The sequence below is a fragment of the Haplochromis burtoni genome, unplaced genomic scaffold (assembly GCF_018398535.1).
Source record: "Haplochromis burtoni strain Fernald_Lab_line unplaced genomic scaffold, NCSU_Asbu1 Contig_317, whole genome shotgun sequence".
Lineage (NCBI taxonomy): Eukaryota > Metazoa > Chordata > Actinopteri > Cichliformes > Cichlidae > Haplochromis > Haplochromis burtoni.
The window spans coordinates 414,166-434,466 of NW_024582678.1; the positions used below are offsets into that span (position 1 = coordinate 414,166).

General features: G+C 41.5%; 1 protein-coding gene across 1 annotated transcript in view; it reads left to right on the forward strand.

Annotated features, from left to right (window-relative positions):
• znf292b (zinc finger protein 292b) overlaps positions 1-15,771 on the forward strand; it is a 25,508-nt gene extending 9,737 nt beyond the window's left edge. The window contains exons 2-8 of the mRNA XM_005942100.3: positions 3,054-3,208; positions 3,349-3,424; positions 3,544-3,679; positions 4,709-4,911; positions 5,786-5,922; positions 6,407-6,548; positions 8,586-15,771. Of these exons, the coding sequence (XP_005942162.1) occupies positions 3,054-3,208; positions 3,349-3,424; positions 3,544-3,679; positions 4,709-4,911; positions 5,786-5,922; positions 6,407-6,548; positions 8,586-15,218 (7,482 nt within the window). The 3' untranslated portion in view covers positions 15,219-15,771. The remainder of the gene's footprint in view (positions 1-3,053; positions 3,209-3,348; positions 3,425-3,543; positions 3,680-4,708; positions 4,912-5,785; positions 5,923-6,406; positions 6,549-8,585) is intronic.
• Positions 15,772-20,301: the final 4,530 nt, after the last annotated feature.

Here is a 20,301-nt window from a genome sequence, read left to right on the forward strand (position 1 = left end):
AAAAAAATGTATATTAAAAACCCAGAAAGCCATAAATTTCACACCCAAGCCTGAACTCTCGCGGCACGGTACTAAACGACTCACGGACCGGTACCGGGGTTGGGGACCGCTGTACTAGATCATATTATTTGAAAGTTCTGTTAAATATTTCAGATTAAAACTGAAATAATGCATTTTGTTAATTAGATTGCATTCATATTTAAAATATGACAAACATTTTTTTTCATAAGCCACTTGTAAAACTGTGAGCCTTTGACCTGAGGGTTGTTATTTTGGACAATGAATTATTATTGACATCTACACCATCATAACGCCTGTTTTCAGCAGCACAAAATGTTGATCAGAGAAAAGGGTAAATTACCTCCAAATACTGTTATTTTCAACCAGATCGTGCTTAAAATTGCACTGGTGTACTAACTCAAATCAACTTCTACATTTTTTTTTTTCTACTGTGAATACAAAAAAATCTGAATGAATTGAACCCATTTTTTAACCTTCAGTTGCAAGCAGAGGTTTTTCACAAATGATGATACTGTCACAGTATGTCTCTTTCTGTGGTCAACACTAGACCTTTAATAGACCTAAATAGTGTCTATAAAAACTACTGGTCAAGAACAACCACAGCTTGTTTATTTAACAAAGCTTTGTCAGCTAGTCAGTAATAAGTTGTTGCTGCTGTGAAGGTCCCTACAGCAAAGATACCCCCTTTGAACACAAGGCAGACTAAGTTTTTCTCGGTAGCTATCTGTGAATCACCTTGTTGGTGCTGTCAAACTTTGCTATATAAAATTCAGACGCTTTCTGGCCTGAAAGTAGAGCTGCACATGGAAAGCGCTGCAGACTGAGGTGACAGAAAGGCTGTAGGCCGATGTGGATGAGATGATAAGTTTGAACTTTTCTACTTTTACATTCATTTAATAAAATGTTTTTCTTATTTTATTGTAGCTAGCTGTGAGATCATGATTTAAATCATTTGTAAAACTAGTAAAACCTCTAAATGTGTATTCTAGGGCTGTTCGATATAACGATATATATCGGATGACGATATAAAAACGTCTGTCGTTTCATTTTACGCTATCGTTTGTTTCGTGGTGTTGCAAAATAAACTGTTTACGGCAATATTTTTTCATTATTTTGATGGTCACTGTAGTGGTTATATTAATTTCTTCTTTCTCTCTTTCTCTTATATTTAATATAACCACACTACAGACAGACAAGCGCCTGTTTTTATGTGTTGTCGTTAGCAACAACGACGGTGAAAGCGTGTCCGCTTGTTTATGTTCCAGATAAACCTTTCACAATAAAGCTCAAGTTCCTGTTGAGACTTTTCAAAATAAACTGAATCACGTGAAAGAGCAGATTATTTACGGATGAGAAGTAAAAAAGAGCCGCCAGGTGCTAAAAAATAAACCTTAGACTCAAACGTTAGAACAGGCTTTTCCCCGCAGCACGCCGTGTAATAAATACTCACAAAGAAAACGGCGGCCGTTACAACTTATGTCTAAAAATGTATCGTTTCATGCATCGGTTAAAACACTCGACTCCAGCTACATGACGCGCAGCTGGAAACACTTCACGCAAGTCGAGCTGCCCGAGATTCACAGAATTTACAGAAAATGTTACATTTTTGTGATTTATATCGTTATCGGACGATAGAATGTCTTTATCGGGATATGAGATTTTGGTCATATCGCACAGCCCTAGTGTATTCTGTTAAATGAGTACACTAAAATTGGATTTCGCTGAAGCAGTTGATTACAATAACAAGTGCTGCTGGTCGCTCAGTGGTTTGCACTGTTGCCTGCTGGTATCAGGTGTTGTACATAAGGATGGAAGCCTGTCATCATGTCAGAAATCTTTTTGTTTTGCTTAACTCTCGTTTCAAGGTTCCTCTATCACATTGTCTGTGACAGGTAGGCTTTTGGGCCATTATCCTGAAGCCTGCCTGTCTTCCCTGCAGGAAAATGAGACGGGAAGATGAGGAATACTTTATTTAAACACCTGTTGTAATATTATTGTCTCTAGAAAAAGCTGCATTTCCTGCGAAAATGCAGTGTGAATGCCGTGTAGTGGAATCTGCTGAAAACAGCTGAAAAGAGGTGTAGAAGCAGAAGTGCTTGCTGAAGATGGCTGTGTGTGAAAGGGTACACTGAAGAGTGTCAAGAAAGCAGAGTGCATGCAAGCGGGAAAGATGTGTGGCAACCATCACAGGTAGGGTTCGAACCTTTACCGCCGCGTCTCATGGCAGCTGCTCAACCCACTGAGCCAAACCAGTTCTGGTCCAAAACAAAGATATGATGAGAGAAAAAATGTGCACTGTGGAGCAGAAGCTGAAATTTGCTGAAAGGAGGAGAAGAAACTGAAATTTGTGCTGAATAGAGTTGAAGAGGCTGAGATTTGTGCTGAAAAGAGGTTAAGAAGCAGAACTTTGCGCTGAAAACAGGTGAATCAGCAGAATTTGTGCTGAAAAGTAGTGAAAAACTTAAAATTCTACTGGAAATAGGTGAAAAAGCTGTAATTTGTGTTGAAAAGAGTTAAAACAGTTGAACTGTTAACTGAAATTTTTTTTTGTCATAAGCGGGATTCGAACCCAGGCCTCCTGTTCTGAGAACGGCTGCTCATCTCACCGAGCTAAAACATCGCTCAGCCTGGCAAGCAAAGCTGGTGATCACACTGATAATGTGGTCCCATTCAGCAAAATGGGCCAAAAATGGCATAAAAAGCTTAATAGCTCAAAAAGTATAAAAGTTATGAGCACCAAAAGATATAGCAGGCATTAGCAGAAGGAGCAGAACAGTTTAAAGTTTGAATGGTGAAAATCGGATGAAAACTGAGTGAGTAGTTAACCAACCAAGGTCTGAGCAACTAGAATAAGGTGGAAGAATAAAGAGAAACAGGATCACTATAGTGTGAATGCCTCACACAATTAGAATTAAACTGTAGTGAATGGACTGCCTGTTTTCAAACTGCTGGTAGGTTTTGTTATTTTTGTTGTTGTTTTTTTTGTTGTTTTTCCATTGTTGCTAAGTGAGTGACTTTGGTTCCCCTTGCAGACATTGTTGGAGTATGCAGGTCGGTGGAGGGTGGAGGAGGAGCCTTTGCCTCTGGTGAAAGTGTACACGGAGGCCCTGGTGAATTATGCCCATGCCTCTCCATACCTCTCTCTGCAGTGTGAAAATGTTTCTCTTGTAGCTGAGAGACTCTCACTGTAAGTATAACTGCACATACACACTTTACATTCATGGAACGTTTGTTGGATACTGTCCTGTAACAACGTTGAGTTACACATTTTCCTGTAAAATCAGTCCATCAGAGGTCAGTTTGCTGTTTCTGTGGTTCGATCTACAGGAGTTTCCTCGAGCTTTTACTCTCACTGAAGGACATTCCACATGCCGCATGGAACGAGTTGAAGTCATGTGTTCAGGTAAAGAAGATTTCAGCTTTCCAAATAAAGTATTCAAAATGTCGGCTCTAAGCTGGACTTCATAAGCATGCTTTTGCTACTCACATTCAGACCTCATGGAGTTTTCCTGTTGTGTACAGTTTGCTCACAGCAATCTTAAACAGAATGGAATCACTCAGCTGTCCCCGTTGTCTGCTTTGGGCAAGTATGACGGTGTTTGGTCCAACAGGACGCTGCAAGGCCTTCTGTCCAATGAAAACCTTCCCACAGAACAAGGTGAGTGCAGGCCTCTTTTTCACATTGTGTTGTTATTTGGAAAGATCCTGTGCTTTTAATTAAATACTAGTAAAAATAACAATAATGTGCTTTGTGCAGCACCTTTGAAAACATAGTGTGCTTTATAGAACTGAAATAATGGTCAGAGTGATTAACACTGCAGGTTAAATTAAAAAAGTAACAAAATGTCAGAAGGAATAACAAAATATTTCCTGTTAAATATGTTTGGAGCAGTGATTGAACAGTAAAACTTGAAGTTCACAACCTCAGTTCTTATTTTTCAATTCAAATTAGAGAGTAGATAAAATTTTATTAATCCCTCAGGTGGGTTCCTCTGGAGAATTCAGTAATTTGAGTAACTTCAACTCATCAGATCCAAGCCCAGCGAGGGGCAGCCATTTATTGCAACAACGTAAGCACAGCAGAGATCAGACTTAAGTTAGTGACTGGTGCTTCACCAACTCCAAACAATAAGCTTCACCAAAAAGAAAATTGAAGTAGGATCTTAAAAGAACAGGTGAATACTCTACCTCCCGTCCTGTGCTCTAAATCTCTCCATGCATAAGGTGCATGCTGACGGAAGTGCTGTTTGGAACTTGTTGTCAACTTCTTGTGCATTAGTCGAGCCTGGAAGTATGACTACTTCTTCTGCGTCATTGCGACAGGAAGCTCCAAATTTTGACAGTATTGCTCAGATGAAAGTGTGTAGTCTGTTTTGTTTAATATGAGAGGTAAAGGACATTTCCTGGTTACAAATGACTTTAAGATTCCTCACTGTCGCTGGAGGCCCAATTAATCACAATACCGGTAAGAGGATCTGGTTAGACCCTATGTTGCATGTCTTCAAGTACAATAAGTGAAAAGGGTTTAAAGTAGATTTTATGCAGCCTCAGCATTAGCAATACTGTGTTTAAGATTTTACTGGGAAGAAAATTGTTGAGCACTTCCATTTAAAAAAAATAAATAAATAAAAAATAATTTTCAGATACTTAACATGAATTTTTAAAAAATGCATATTGAATGTTTCAGTTGAGGAATTCCTAGCACAGGAGGGAATCGTACTGTTGGGGATGAGGGTGAAGCAGCTGATGAAGGAGAAGAAGCTAGAGAAGGCTGCACTGCTGGCAAAGACCTGCTGCCAGTCCTCAGCCTTCCAAGTGAACGGATCCTTCAAGCAGCTGTATCTTGTGTGCCTCTGTGGTACTGCAGAGCAGAATCAGCTTATGGAGGAGGTGAGTTTCATTGGGTTATTTAATTATGCATAAAGTACTGTGGTCACACTTAGTAGCGGGTTAAGTTTTATATGTTTTCATAGACTTTCAACCTGAGGGTTTCATCTGTCATCTGTTGTTTATCCTACACAGGCCAGCAGTTGTGTTGTTGGACTTTGTGTTTGTGTGTTAGGAATCGGGGGTTTGTTTGAAAAAGTAGGTTTAGTGGGAAAACTGAGATTTTGTGTAAGGTAAGGGGAAAGTTGTACAGAGAGCACTAACTTAAGCTGGTTGGTTCCCTGCAGCTCAAGCACACTTGGGTTATGCATCAGAACAATGATCTATAACACATCAAGTCAGAAAAATAAAGTGCAGGTTTTGGAGTAATCTAGTCACAGTAAGCCCAGTTGAGATGATTTGGCATGGCCTTAAACAGACAGTTCATGCTCAAAACCCCTTCAGTGACTGAAAATGAAAGCAATTCTGCAAAGAACAGTAGAACAAAATTCCTCAACAATGATTTGAAAGAGTAATTGCCAGTTCCTGCAAATGCTGGAGGTTTATTAGGTTTATGGGGCATAAATAAAAGTGCATTATGTATTTAGTCAGGTTATCTTTGTCTGATACTAAAGTGTAACAAATATGCCCAAAAAAAGGGCAAATAATGTTTTTGCAACATTGTATTAAGGTAACTTAGCACATCATGATGTCACTTTGCTGCTAGCCTTATTTGTGCCCTTACTCTGTTGGTGGTGTTGTCTTCTTATGTTTTCTTGTAATAGGTAGGCAACATTTAAAAGTTTCTGAGACCTTTGATATTGGAGGGTTGCAAAATTACTGAACGATTGGTTTCATCACTTGAGTGATTCAATATGTGTTGTTTCTATCTGTAAAGCTTTCAAAGGAGGACTGCCGTGATGCATTAGAGATGATTTGCAACCTAGAGTCTGAGGGAGACGATAATGCAGCTTTCAGTTTATGCTCGGCCTTCCTGACCCGGCAGCTTCTCCAAGGAGACACATACTGTGCTTGGTAAGAAGAAAAGTTCTCTGATTTGATGCTGACCACTATTTTATTTAATTTTTTAGAAAAATAGGTAAAGTTATAGAATCGGCATACTTTTTTCTTCTCTTTTCCTCCATATTGTTGGGTACTATTAGGACAGCGGTCCCCAACCCCCGGGCCTTGGACCGGTACTGGGCCGCGAGAGTTGACGCTCAGGTGTGAAATGTATGGTTTTCAGGGTTTTTATCGGTTTTCAGCGTTATTTTGTTATCGTTTTTATCGTTAACTCACTTTTCCTGGGTCTTTTCACGTGTGTTATGAATAAATCTTCTTTTTTCGGTACCGGTACTAGTTTTATTTTGTTGTATTTATCCGCGACACGCGACAAGGCCGGTCCGTGAAAATATTGTCGAGCATAAACCGGTCCGTGGCGCAAAAAAGGTTGGAGACCGCTGTATTAGGAGGTTGGTGATGTAATCAGTATTGAGCAAGTTGTCTGTCTTCTAACCAGGGAACTCACACTGTTTTGGAGCAAGCTGCTGAAGCGATTGGAACCATCAGAGCAGGCCTTTCTTGACAGATGTCGCCAGATGTCTTTATTGTCAATTACTGTGTACCACATCCTGTTCCTCATCAAGGTCATTCAGTCAGAGGTTAGTGGAAAGTCATCTGCTTCAGTATATTCAAACATTTGGACCCAATGATTGACTGCAACGGTTATCTTTTGCCTTTGAGCTATCCACACCATATTGCCAAAAGTGTTCACTCACCCATTTAAATTGAGTTCAGGTGTTCAGATCACGTTTGTAGAATGAAGCACTTAGGCATGCAGACTGCATCTACAAACATTTGTGAAAGAACGGGTGGTTCTCACAAGCTCAGTGAATTCCAGCTTGGTATCGTGATAGGATGTCTCATATGCAATCCAATCTAAGGCCAGTCGTGAAATGTCATTGCTACTAAATATTCCACTGTCAGCTGTTACTGTAACAAAGTAGAAGTGATTGGAAACAACAGCAACTCTGCCATGAAGCGGTAGGCCACATAAAATCACAGTCAGCATATAGGTTGCCAACTTTCTGCAGAGTCAGTCAGAACAGAACTCCAAACTTAATGTGACCTTCAGATCAGTTTGAAAGAACAGTATGTAGAGCGCTTCATTGAATGGGTTTCCACGGCCGAGCAGCTGCATCCAAGCTTTACATCAAGAAGCGCAATGTTAATGGACTCTACAACAGTGGAGGCATGTTCTCTTTTTGCTAAAGCATATAGTTAGTGCTGGATCAGGTGACCCTGAATCCTCCCTTAATTATGCTGCAATAAGCGTAGGCTGCTGGGGATTCCCATGATGCATTGAGTATTTCTTATCATTATCATTATTATTATTATTATTGTAGGGTCTACCTTAGAATATAAAGCACCTTGAGGTTACTGCTGTTGTGATTTGGCGCTTTATAAATAAAATTGAATTGAGTGATGAATCCACGCTTCTTTTCTGGAAATCCAACAGACAAGTCTGGGTTTGGCAGTCGCCAGGAGAACTGTACTTGTCTGCTTGTGTTGTGCCCAGTGTAAAGGTCTGTGGAATGGGGATTATGGTGTGTTGTAGTTTTTGGGCACAAAATACTACCCCGACAGCATGTGGCAGGACAAATGACCAAACATCTTCCAGCTTCTGTCTCCTGGCAGAAGCTGGAAGATGTCACCTGGCAGAGATGCCCACTCTCCCCTGCACTGTTTGCAATTTTTATCGAACCACTAGCAGCAGCAATTAGACAGGCTAAAGTGATTATGGGCATAAGATGGAAGAATGTTGAACATAAAATCTGTCTTTATGCAGATGTATTGCTTTTTTCCCCCCAACACTCATAAACTGCTCTCCCTGAGATACTGCATTTAACTCTTTTTCAAAAGTTTCAGATTATTCGATAAACTGGTTCAAATCTGCAGTTCTTCTGATTAATTGCTCCTTCCATAATTCCTCTTCTAGCCCACTGCTATCTGGAAATTTTGAATATTTAGGTATTAATGTCTCTCCTAAGCTTGCAGATTTAACTAAATTAAACTGCATCCCACTAGATGGAAATCTCTACCCATATCTTTCATGGGAAGGGTCGCTTCAATAAAAATGATGGTCTTGCCAAGAATCAATTTTGTTTTTAATGATCCCGAGTAAACCATCACCAGACTGGTTTAGGTCTCTAAATTCCTTTGGAAAGGTAAGCCCCCACATATTATCTTGAAAATGCTACAAAGGAGGACTAGATCTGCCTAACTTTCAACACTGTATCTTAGCCAACAGGTTACACAGACACACACCGTTTTGGTTGGCTGCTGCCTCTAAACATGCATTATTAGTACTGTATGCCACTCGGTAGCATTCAACATTTATTATGTTGGTTGTTGCTGTGGTTTCCCTACTGTGGTGCTCATGGATTTTTAGTCTCTTTTCCTCTGTTTTCTTTCCTTTTTGTCTTTTTGTTGAGCCTCCTCCCGACTTCTCTCTTCTTCATCTATCTCTTTCCTATTCCCCGGCCTTGTCCATTTCAATTGTAGTAACTTAATAACCAAATAACGTCTTTTTAATGAAATGGGTCTTCTTTATTAATATAGCCAGAGCAGTTCAGAATAAGTTGAAACATGCTTAAAATAATTTGGCTTTTTTGTGTGTGTGTTTGTCCCCTTCACAGATTGACCGTGTTGGCCTGCCAGTGTGCATCGAAATGTGCATCAGGGCTCTACAGATGGAATCAGGTGATGGGAACAGTAAAGCCACTGTGTGTAAAACAATTTCCTGTTTGCTTCCATCTGACTTGGAAGTGAAGCGAGCCTGTCAGCTGACAGAGTTCCTCCTAGAACCCACTGTTGAGTCTTACTATGCTGTGGAGACTCTTTATAATGAACCTGATCAAAAACTAGAGGAGGAGGATTTGCTGGTTCCCAACTCGCTGCGATGTGAACTCTTGCTAGTGTTAAAAACCCAGTGGTCCTTTGACCCAGAATTTTGGGATTGGAAAGCGCTAAAGCGTCACTGCTTGGCACTAATGGGCGAAGAAGCTTCCATAGTGTCGTCGATTGATTTGCTGAATGATACAGAGAGCCCTGAAGAAGAGGACGTCATGAGCCTAAGGGGGTTTAATAATGTTCCAGACCACTTAGTTACTGGCACCTACGAACTCAAAGATGTTACAGACAAGAAACAGAAAAACAGAGAAATGAAGAAACTGAGAGAAAAAGGTTTTATATCTGCCAGGTTCAGAAACTGGCAGGCCTACATGCAGTACTGTGTGCTGTGCGACAAAGAGTTTCTCGGCCATAGAATTGTACGACACGCACAGACTCATCTAAGCAAGGGAATGTACACCTGCCCAATATGCGCTCAGACATTTACCTCAAAAGACACATTAATTCCCCATGTAACATCACATGTGAAACAATCGTGCAAGGAAAGGCTGACTGCACTGAAAACAAGCAAAAAACTGGCTAATCCCAAAACAGCTGCCCCTGTTATTGCAGCCTTTGAATCCAAAACGCAGCACAATCTTTCTGTAAATGGTGACCCCTCAGGGTGTAACGGGGGGTTGGCTTACAAGGGTCAGACCAGTGGGCCTAGGCTTAATGTGGAGTGTAGTGAGGACAACATGTGCCCTGTTGGAAAATGCAGGAGGAGCTTCAAATTTTTCAAAAATCTTATTGCACATGTCAAAGCTCATGGGGATAATGAGGAAGCAAAGACGTTCCTTGAGATGCAGAGCAAAAAGGTTGTTTGCCAGTACTGCCGTCGCCACTTCATTAGTGTCACTCATCTTAATGATCACTTGCAGGTCCACTGTGGTGTAAAACCTTACATCTGCATACAGTTGAACTGCAAGGCAAGTTTCTTGTCCAACACTGAGCTCCTAATACATAGGAAAACACATTCTGTGTTTAAAGCTAAATGCATGTTTCCAAACTGTGGAAAAATTTTCAATGCAGCCTTCAAACTGTATGACCACGAGGCACAGCATTATAAAACGTTTACCTGTAAAGTTGTGGACTGTGGAAAAGTATTCCATTCACAACAGCAGCTGGATTTACACCAGGACAGGCATGTGACTCAAGAAGAGGAAAACCAGTCCTCTGAACAAACCCTACAAAATGGGCAACCCAGCCCTTCACTCGGTGAGCAAATGCAACAGGAGAACTGGAGCACTGAAACTGAGAGTGTTGATCAAGATCGTGGACGGCTGCCGGTACCCACTGAGACTTTGCTGACATCTTCAGAAGAACCTGTGGACACATTAAAACAATATACAAGCGAACATGAAGACAAAGCTTTTTCAAGCAGTCATACACACAATTTAAGCAATTCTGTGATTCAGTCTGTCTGTTCCAGCTTGTCTGAAACTCAAAGATATAGAGATAATTTGTCTGATTATCAAAGAGCGCCCCAACAGAATCAGTCTGTACCTTCATTTGAAGCCAGTTTAAATAATGTCTTACATAGCCAACCGCAGATGTTCTCTAATATTCAGAATACTGATTCAGTTAATTACAACTCTAACTTAAATTTGCCAGTAAAGCAAGAGCCACAGTCTACTAGCAACTGCTTAACAGTACAGCTGCCTCACAACTCTGTAGAGCCTGCAGTTTTGCAGCCACTCCCTCCAACAGTAAGTCCTCAGCAGCTAGCTGGGAACAGAGCGGACAACTCTCCAGAACAGAAAGAGCGATTTCACTGCGCATTAGAAACCTGTCCGAGGCATTACAGCTCCTACAGGAGTGTCACCAAGCACATGAAAGCGGTTCACCCAGATTTCTATGAGCAATGGAAAGTTGCTCGAACTAACATCAAAACAACCTATGCTCCAGCACGGAGCAAATCGTCTGTGGAGCATCTCAGTTCAGTCTCGCAGCTTCAGAACCAGCAAAACAGTAGAGTAACAATTCATGGAGTTCAGAGACAGAACGTTATCCAATCACCTTATACCAACATGGGTAACAGTTTAAACTATTCTGACCTGCACTCGCTTTCTTCACCAGGCCTCACCCATAATGGTTCGCTGCTAATGGCAAATGTTTTGAATCCCATTGTTCTCTCTCAGTTAGGGAGCAATAGAAATCCCACAATTGAACACCCTCAAGCTTCAGGCAGTCACAGTTGGCATCCAGTTGCTGGAAGTGAACAAGTTCAAAACTGCGGTTCTTCTCAAGTCTATCCACCTAGCCTGCAAGCGAACCTGCAAATGACTCCTAATAGTTCTGTTGTGTCGCTTGGTGCCGCATCCTGTTCTGTGATGGGATCAGTTACGGAGAGACCAGCAGAGTCCTTGCAGTCACCACAGAACAGTAGGCCCCAGCCAGTTCGTCCCTCGTACGTGAATGGTGCAAAGGAAGTGTTGGAACAAACTGATGCCTGTCCATCATATTCGTCACAGATGCAAAGCAGTTTAGCCCCTGGTGCCAAGATACCTGAACAAACACAAACTGTGCAAAATCATCTACAGATGAATTTTCCTTCTGCAAACAACGAAATCCAGAAGAGTAGTACGGTCCTACCTATAGATGGCCCTATTGTCGCCGAAGATGAGGTGCGACGCAGAAAAAACAAAAGGATTAAATGGCCAGCGATTATTAAGGATGGGAAATTTGTTTGTCGGAGGTGTTTTAGACAGTTTGATAGTCCTAAATCCCTCGGAGGCCACTTGTCCAAACGAACAACTTGCAAACCCTACAGTGATTCAGAACTGAATGCAGATTTGCCAAGATCATTCCTTGACCTTAATTCAGAACAAACAGTTGGCACCCCTCAACTTTCTTATGACCCTGCTGCTGTGTACCAGGAGAAGCATCATCAATCTTCAGCAGCTACAAAAGATTACCCCACTCGTAATTATCCACCAAATAACTTGCAGACATATGGCAGCAATGAGGCAAATGATGATATTCTTAAACAAATTATGACTGAATCCAACATGTCTGATCTCTTTGTGCACACACCTACCCCACAGACAATGTTCCAAAACCCCTGTGTTCCCCTAGGAGCTGGTGAGCGTTTGACAGGTAGCTCAGTAATACAGCACACAGAAAATGTTCAGGTGAAGCAAGAATGCTCATACAGTTCAGCCCATTATCCTCAGCCAAGTATGGATATATTTTCTGGAACAGAATTCCCAGACCCACTGTTTTCACAAATCCTCACAAAAAACCCTTCTGCGGCTGTCCCCAGATCTGCCCCTAAAAACGAGACTCCTGGGGAGATCCACAATGAAGGATATCAGTCTGACAATATCCACACACCAGATCCAGATTTAAACTCAGTGACACACACACTGATACCTGAAAATCAGCTTAGTCCAGCAGCAATAAGTAGCAGTCAGATTGAGGTGCAGAGAAAAGCTTTTGACCAAGGCATTAAAAAGAGACTGCGTGAGCAGATTTTGGCTGGCGACTTGCAGCGTCGGAACAGCACGTGTAACTCCTCCAACGCTGATGCTAAAGCCATATCGCTCGATCCAGCAGGTACCTCTTCCAATAATTCTGGATATAATCCATTGTCTAATGATGCAAAGACAGATTTTATTAGTCAAGGACAATTTTTTGAAGAAAATTCTGTAGTTATGCCACAGACCTCTGATGAAATTGAACTATTGCTGAACACACAAAGTTTCACTTGTTTCAGAGATACTGTTATACCACAACAGGAGGTACCAAGTCCCAGAGTCATTGTGGCAAATGATCCAGAGCCTGAACCATACCAACTGTCAGCCAGCCAACAGCAGTACATGACTGAAATTCAGAGTGCATTTGAAAGGCTCAACTTGGTCAGAGAAGTTGCTGATCAAATGTCAAATGTTTCTGTGCAGCAAGCTGCAAACAACCAGACCAAATGTGCAAAAGTCAAATCGCGTAAGTCAATTTCATCAGCCTTGATTAAGCCATTTGCTTGTGAGAAGGAGGACTGCACCTTTAGTTCCATTTCCAGTGAAGCACTGTGGAAACACCTCTCAAAAACCCACAGCTACACAATTGAGATGGTGAATGTGGTTAAAAAACGATATGGCCTATATGCTCCTTTTAAATGTCAGAAATGTAGTAAGGCATTCACTCGAAACTCAAACCTCAGAGCTCACTACCACTCAGCTCACAAATTATCAGCTAAAGAAATTGCGGATTTAGATTTGAAGCGCAGGCTGGCCAAAGATGCTGCGTCCGCTGCTATTCAAAACCAACCTGTGGGTATAAACTCTGCTCCAGAGGCTCGGTACAACACGACAGTGGAGAACGGGACACATATGTGTCCGCTCAAAGATGCCACACAACGGGATTACCCATCACAGGTGCTGGGGCCCTGCACTAACACAGTGATAACAAATAACAAGTTTCAGCAAGACATTCGCTCCACAGTGATCTGTCCTTTGCAAGCAGCTCACACGCATAACCAACCAGTGACTCCTTCGAGACAGGCACAGACTTCAACTACATCCTTCCCGTCAGTAAAAGCAGCAGAACAATGGTTACATGAACAGCAAAGAAACTTGCCTTTTCAGCATCCAGTGGTTGGCGACTCCTTACCTACAGTGTCACCTTTGCTCACCCAGGCTCTCTTGGGCACAGCTCAGGCTAAGGAGCCACAGTCCTCCAACAAGCATTCAGCTTTCAATAGGCACTCAATAGTTCAGCCGAGTATAGATGTTACAAAGAAGACTAAAGAGAGGAAGCCCAAGTTAGGTGATGCAATGAGTCCATACAGACCATATTGCTGTGTTCATCAAGGCTGCGTGGCAGCTTTTACTATCCAGCACAATCTGATCCTCCACTACAGGGCTGTTCACCAGTCTGCCCTGTCGGCACTGGAGGTAAACAAAGAGCAAGACCAGTCTGAGGCTGCAAATGAACTGGACCACGAGGATGAGCCAGAGGCAGAGTTCCCTCAGGTTTCTGAGTTCAGATGCCAAGTCAAAGACTGCTCCCGTGTTTTCCAACAAGTACCCAACCTCTTTCAGCATTATGTCCAGCTCCACGAATTTAGTCTAGATAAAGTCGGCAGTCTGTTGTCCAGCGTCAGGCTTGGCAAGTTTGCTTGTGGCCATCAAGGATGTAAGGAATCCTTCACTGCTTTCAGGAGTTACGTAGCTCACATCAAAGGTGAGCACAAAGATATAAAGCTGGCCAAACCAGAACATTTAAATGGTTCTTTCAAGTGTGAAATTGAAGGCTGTGACCGTTCATATGCCACAAAGTCAAATCTGATCAGACATATGATGAAAAAGCATCAGGATCTGCACCAGTCTAAATTAAAGAGTCAACAAATAAAAGATGGCACAAAACAGACTTCAAAGACTTTGCATTATCAAATTACTAAGACAAGTAATGGGAAAGAAAACATTGAAACGAATAAAAAGTTTTTGAGAGCAAGTGACACAAAGAGGGCTAGCAAGTCAAAGAACAATCACTGGGTTAAATATGGAAAACCCTCACTGAAATCTAAACTGGAGGCGTCTGCTTTGTGCACGAAGAAATTACCTCTGCAGTACCCCTGTATGATCAAAGGCTGCGAGTCTGTAATGAAGTCAGAGCGGAGTATAATGAAGCATTACATTGGCCACGGACTTTCAGAAAAGTACCTGGAACAGCACAGAAGTCATTTTATCTTCTGCAAAAAGTTTCCGCGGCAGAAGTGTCGCTCAATCAGGAGTGACGACTCCAAATCTGACAATACCTCAGACATGTCAGACGTCGAGACGGCTGCAGACGCCAGCCTGGAGGGTAGAGAGTATGGATGCTCAAAGCCGATCCTACGCAGAAGGGCTGCAGCAGGGATCCCTGTAGCATTGTTTGACAGCAAATTATCAAATGATGGCATCTCTGATGGTTCTGTGATACTCAAACGCAAGCGAGGGCGTCCACGAAAATACATTGAAAAAATTGTGAAACGCAAGAAGATTCCACATCCAACCAAGGCGGACGTGGTTTGCAGCCGGGACAATGAAGCTGCTGTCTCATGTCCCGCTGTAATGCAGGAGGAGAGGACTGAGCAGAGCGTGCCGCTGGCTTCTTTTAAACCAATGGGATTTGAAATGTCCTTCTTAAAATTCCTAGAACAGTCGAATAAATCCGAGCACCCGTTGATGAGGAATGTCTCGGAGGCAGTAAAGTGCAGGCATCCGTTCAGCCTGAGCACCAAAGGCAACTGTGTCAGGTTCAGCAACCGTCAGAATCTGAAATCACTGAGCAAGGTGAAAATATACCTGGACACGGCCTTTTCATCGTCTGTCTCTGACCTGATGTTAAAACAGCTGCAGGACATGCGTCCTGCTGTGTTGTTAGAAAAATATAATTAACACTTTTTTTCCTTTTTCTTTCTTTTTTTTTCTTTTTTTTTCTTTTGGAAGCAGAATCTCAGGATTTGAATGAGTAAAATCTGCTGCACACTGGTGGCCCTACAAGTAAAATGTTTTTTATACATCCATCTATAAACACTTGTTACCTGTACATGGTTGTCTATTGGTTTTTTTTTAACTAGAAAAATGTAAAGCATGTTTTTAAATACAAAAAAGAACATTCGGGTTTAGTAGATATAGGACATCAGGTTAGGGTGTCTTGATTATCCCTGTGGAACTTGGAGATTGGTGGACTGAAATTGACTGTGTAGTTTGTGGTTGAAGGTGTTTGTGTTGTGTATAGTTTGAAATTACCCACTGCAGCCAGCAGCCCGATTTTTATTTTTTATTTTTTTGTAACGTATGTGTGTTGGGGGTGCAAAAAATTGATGCCTTTCATGATGTAATGTCTGGAGCTCCTGCATGCACACTGATGATGATAATGATTTTGTGGAAAGGTTTTTTGAATGACAAACAGATGTTCTCATATTAAATATTCACCAGTGTTTTGTAAGTGTGTGTGTGTGTGTGGTTGGTTTTTCGTTTTTTCCTGCATTCACATATCTTGCATAATGCAATTATTTGAGTAGGAACAAATATTTAATCAAGCAGTTTATGGGTTTAACTCTAAAATTAAATTACACATATATAACACACAGGCCCAAATGTAATTGGACATTTGCTTGATAAATTTTCATGGGCAGACAGAAAGCAAATTCAGGCAGCAAAGAACTACATCCCCATTGTATGAATACTGGATTGAACTGTATGTTCAATTTCAGTTTTATTTATACAGCACCAAATCACAACAACAGTCTCCTCAAAGCACTTGATATTGTAAGGTAGACCCTACAATAATACATGCAGAGAAAAACCCAACAATCATGACCATCTATGAGCAAGCACTTGGCGACAGTGGGAAGGAAAAACTCCATCAGAACCAGGCTCAGGGAGGGGCGGCCATCTGCCACAACCGTTTGGGGAGAGAAAAGGAAGACTGGATGAAAGACATGCTGTGGAAAAGAGCCAGAGAATGATAACAGGTATGATTCAGTGCAGAGAGGTCTCACACATAGTGAGTGAAGAAGAAACATCCAGTGCAAGCTGGTTCTATAGAAGAGGGGCCTTTAAACTGAAGGCTCTGCCTCCCAGAGGCACTGGTCCCATTTAAACACCAGTGCAGTACTGCACTGGTCACACTGAAATAACTATGCGCTTAACAATTTGAAAATTGTTAAAATGGAAAGTTATTTAGTGTGTCACTTTTCATTTGAACAATTTTCAAATTGTTAAGCGCATAAAGTTACTTCAGTGCAAGTCATCTTCTCCTGTGTTTCAAATGCTATACTTTTTACTGTGACCAGTGCACTGGTCAATTTTAAAAATAGATGATATGGCCACCTTGTTTTAGAACACACTTCATGGGTTAACTGTCCATCAAAGCAGGGAATCAGAAGGAGCAGACAGCAGACTTTGTTCAAGGGTCTTCTAATCATTCTTTATTTCACTTCAAATGTTCATAAACAAGTTTAGCATTTTATTCATACAGATTTAAAGAAAAAGAATAAATTGTTAATGTTAACTATGCTAGCTAAGCAAAACCTGTCAGTGTTATCTATTACTGCAGGGGGTTTCAGTTGAAGTCATCCTCTCAAACATACCAATAAAGGACGTTCCTGTGGAATATTATCTAAAGTGCTTGTTGATATCAGTTCAGTTACAGAAGGACCGTTTAGAAATGTGAAAGACTTTTTCCCCCCCACAGCAAACATCATAGCTTTGCAGATTGAGAAAGAAAACAAAAGACAAAGCATCGTAAGTTTAGCATGACAATAGCAGCAGCCACAACATTGTCAGTATATGGAGAACATTCAAAATTCCTCAAAAGAGAATAGGGATGTACCACCTCATATCCCTTTTCTACAAGAACTAGTATACGTATTTAATTAAACCATGCAAAATGTTATCTTCACACTATGAAAACATTTCAAGTTACAGACCCTAAAAGAACAGAGGTGGAGGTCACATTTGGTTATTTGTGAGACTTGGGAGCATCTTTACGGAGGACTTTAAATAGAGTAACAAACAATTCTTTCAGGCTAAATGAAGATTTTCTAAATTAGTGAGATGCCATTTAATGTCAGATTTATGGGTTAAAGTGCACGTTTGAGAGTTACGCCATGGAATCCAACTTATGATATGAGGCTCTCTATTCTCTGGAGCATCCAGAGTCATGTGCAATAAGGATGTAACACTATTAACAAGGTAATTGACCTCTCTGGGAGTAGAGTGTAGTTAGCTTCTCTGTACTGTGTTCAGACAGTGATTCCAATAACAGGAGCAAATCTACAATAGACTGGCTGAAAAAGAAAAGAATAAATGTTTCACAGTCCAGACCTAACCCTGACTGAAATGATCTTAAGAGGGCTGTGAGTATATAAATGCCTGTCAACTTCACTTAACTGGGGGAAGAAAAAAAAAAAAAAGAGTTTGTCAGTATTTTCATATAGAAAATGTTGCCTCCAAAGGTTATTCTGCAAACTATGTGATCATGGTTTGTAGTTTTTCAAGGCCTGTCACAACTTGGAGATTACCTTTCTCAATCACTATACACATCTATACATACAGCAGTTAAATTAAGTAATAAACATGTCACCAGTGAATATATTTTCAAACTTGCTATCAACATGAAATTCTCACCAGATGTCGATAACAAACCCATCCAAAAAAACAAAACAAACAAAAAAACAAAAACAAATGACACACATGGTAAATGGACTGTTTGTCATATAGCACTTTTTGACTCTCTCGGAGCGCTCATACTGAAATTTATTTAATACTTTTGACAGCTTAAAGACACTATGGAGAAACTAGTTACAGACTTTGCTCGGGTTTAATTTTGGCCTATTCTTCCACACAAACTGTCTTCAAAAATCCTGAAGTGGGCCCCTTCTGTGAACTCTCAGCCAGGGGCGTAATTTCCAAGGGGGTTAGGAGGGTTATGTCCCCCCAAAAATCAGACCCAACCAATATAGCCCCCCAATAAAATTATGAATTATCTTGCATAAATAGGCTGTTGATTTTCTTTACTCATTTTAGGTATTACCAGCAAAATAGTTGCATGTTTAATCATCTGGGAATTTACCCAGATTTATTTATTTATTTAGACATAGATATTGACCCCCCCATTCTAGCAGCTTCATTTTCTTTCTCGAAAGCCAATCTAGTGTTTCTGTGGCTCTGTGTTTGGGATCATTGCCATTGTGGATGGCAGAATGTTTCAGTACATTTTTTCCATTCATCCTGCTTTATAGCCCCACACCATTATGTTACACCTCCAAACCTTGCTGTTGGTATGGTGTTTTCGGTTTTCAGTCCCTTTTGACCTCCAAACATAAATCTTCTTGAGCAAACTTCAACATGCTTTTTCTTCAGTGTTGGAGTTTTGCATGTTGGCTATGCATACAGGTCATGGCATTTGAGTGCATTACTTGCTTTCCTTTGAACAATTGTACCTGTTGACTCCAGGTGTTTCAGCAGCTCTCCACAAGTATTCCTTAGCTTTTGGACAATTCCTTTCACTCCTCTGTCTGAAATCTTGCAGGGAGCATCTGGTCGTGGCAGGTTTATGGTGAAATGATATTATTTTCACTTATGGCCCCAACAGTGCTCACTGAGACCTTCAGTAGTTTAGAAATTCTCCTGTAACCAATGCCATCAGTATATTTAGCAATAATAAGGCTATGATAGTCTTGCGCAACCTCATTGTGTTTTACCAATCATGAGATGTTTCCTTGATAATTAGACACCTTTTTATAGGCCATCAGTTGGGACTGAACCAGCTGGTATTAATTTGCACTAGGTAGCAGGATTGCTTTCTAATTACTGATAGATTTTAGCTGGTGTCATGACTGTCCATGCTTTTTTTGCACTTATCTTACCTATCTTCAATACTTTTCCCTGTGTCATTTCTCAATATTATACATAATGTATGGACATCTGTGCTTTGATTTCTTTGCACGTGTGGATTGGATGGTGTGACAGAGCTGTGGTCTTTGACTCAGCAGCAGGGGAGAGGTGGTGCAGCTGGCTTGAGGGGCTGTGCCAGCTGCAGCTCATCAAGCGATCACAACTGTCTGGAACAAGAGTCAACAACAATAAAAGCTATTGACAAGCACACTGTGTTTGAGTGTTGTGAGTGGTGACTGGGGTTTGTTACCTTCACCCTCCACATCTTCTCAAGCTCTTCTATGAGTCCTTGGTACTTCTCCAGCTTCCTTTTTCCTGATGTTGCGGTATTTCGGTATTGCTACCTCTATCACTACGGCCCTCTTCCTCTGCTTGTCCACCACTACTATGTCCGGTTGGTTAGCCATCACCATTTTGTCCATCTGTATCTGGAAGTCCCACAGGATCTTAGCACGGCCATTCTCGACCACACTAGGGGGCGTCCCCCATTTTGATCTCAGGGCTTCCAGGCCATACTCGGCACAGATGTTCCTGTATACTATGCCGGCCACTTGGTTATGGTGTTCCATGTATGCCCTGCCTGCTAGCATCTTGCACCCTGCTGTTATTTGCTGGATTGTCTCAGGGGCATCTTTGTACAGCCTGCACCTGGAGTCTGTATGGCTCTTGTACTTAGAGCTTGTTCATGTGCTGCCATAATTAGTGCTACTGTGCTCTCTTTCATTCCAGCTTTGTCCAGCCACTGGTCGGATTTGTTGATGTCAGCCACTTCCTCTATCTGCCAGTGGTACATTGTGTGCAGCGGCCTGTCTTTCCATGATGGTTCCTACTCTTTCTTGGGTTTCTGCTGCCTGAGGTATTCATTGAGCACACGGTTGGTCGTGGCCATCTTCCTTATGTACTTGTGGATGTTCGTTGTCTCATCCTGGAGTCCGCAGCCTCCTTCCTTACACATATCATACAGTCAGGAGCTTCCTCGTGTTGATGTCAGTGATTTCTATCTCCTCGTTTGGCTAGCTTGTGTGTGTGTGTGTGTGTGTGTGTGTGTGTGTGTGTGTGTGTGTGTGTGTGTGTG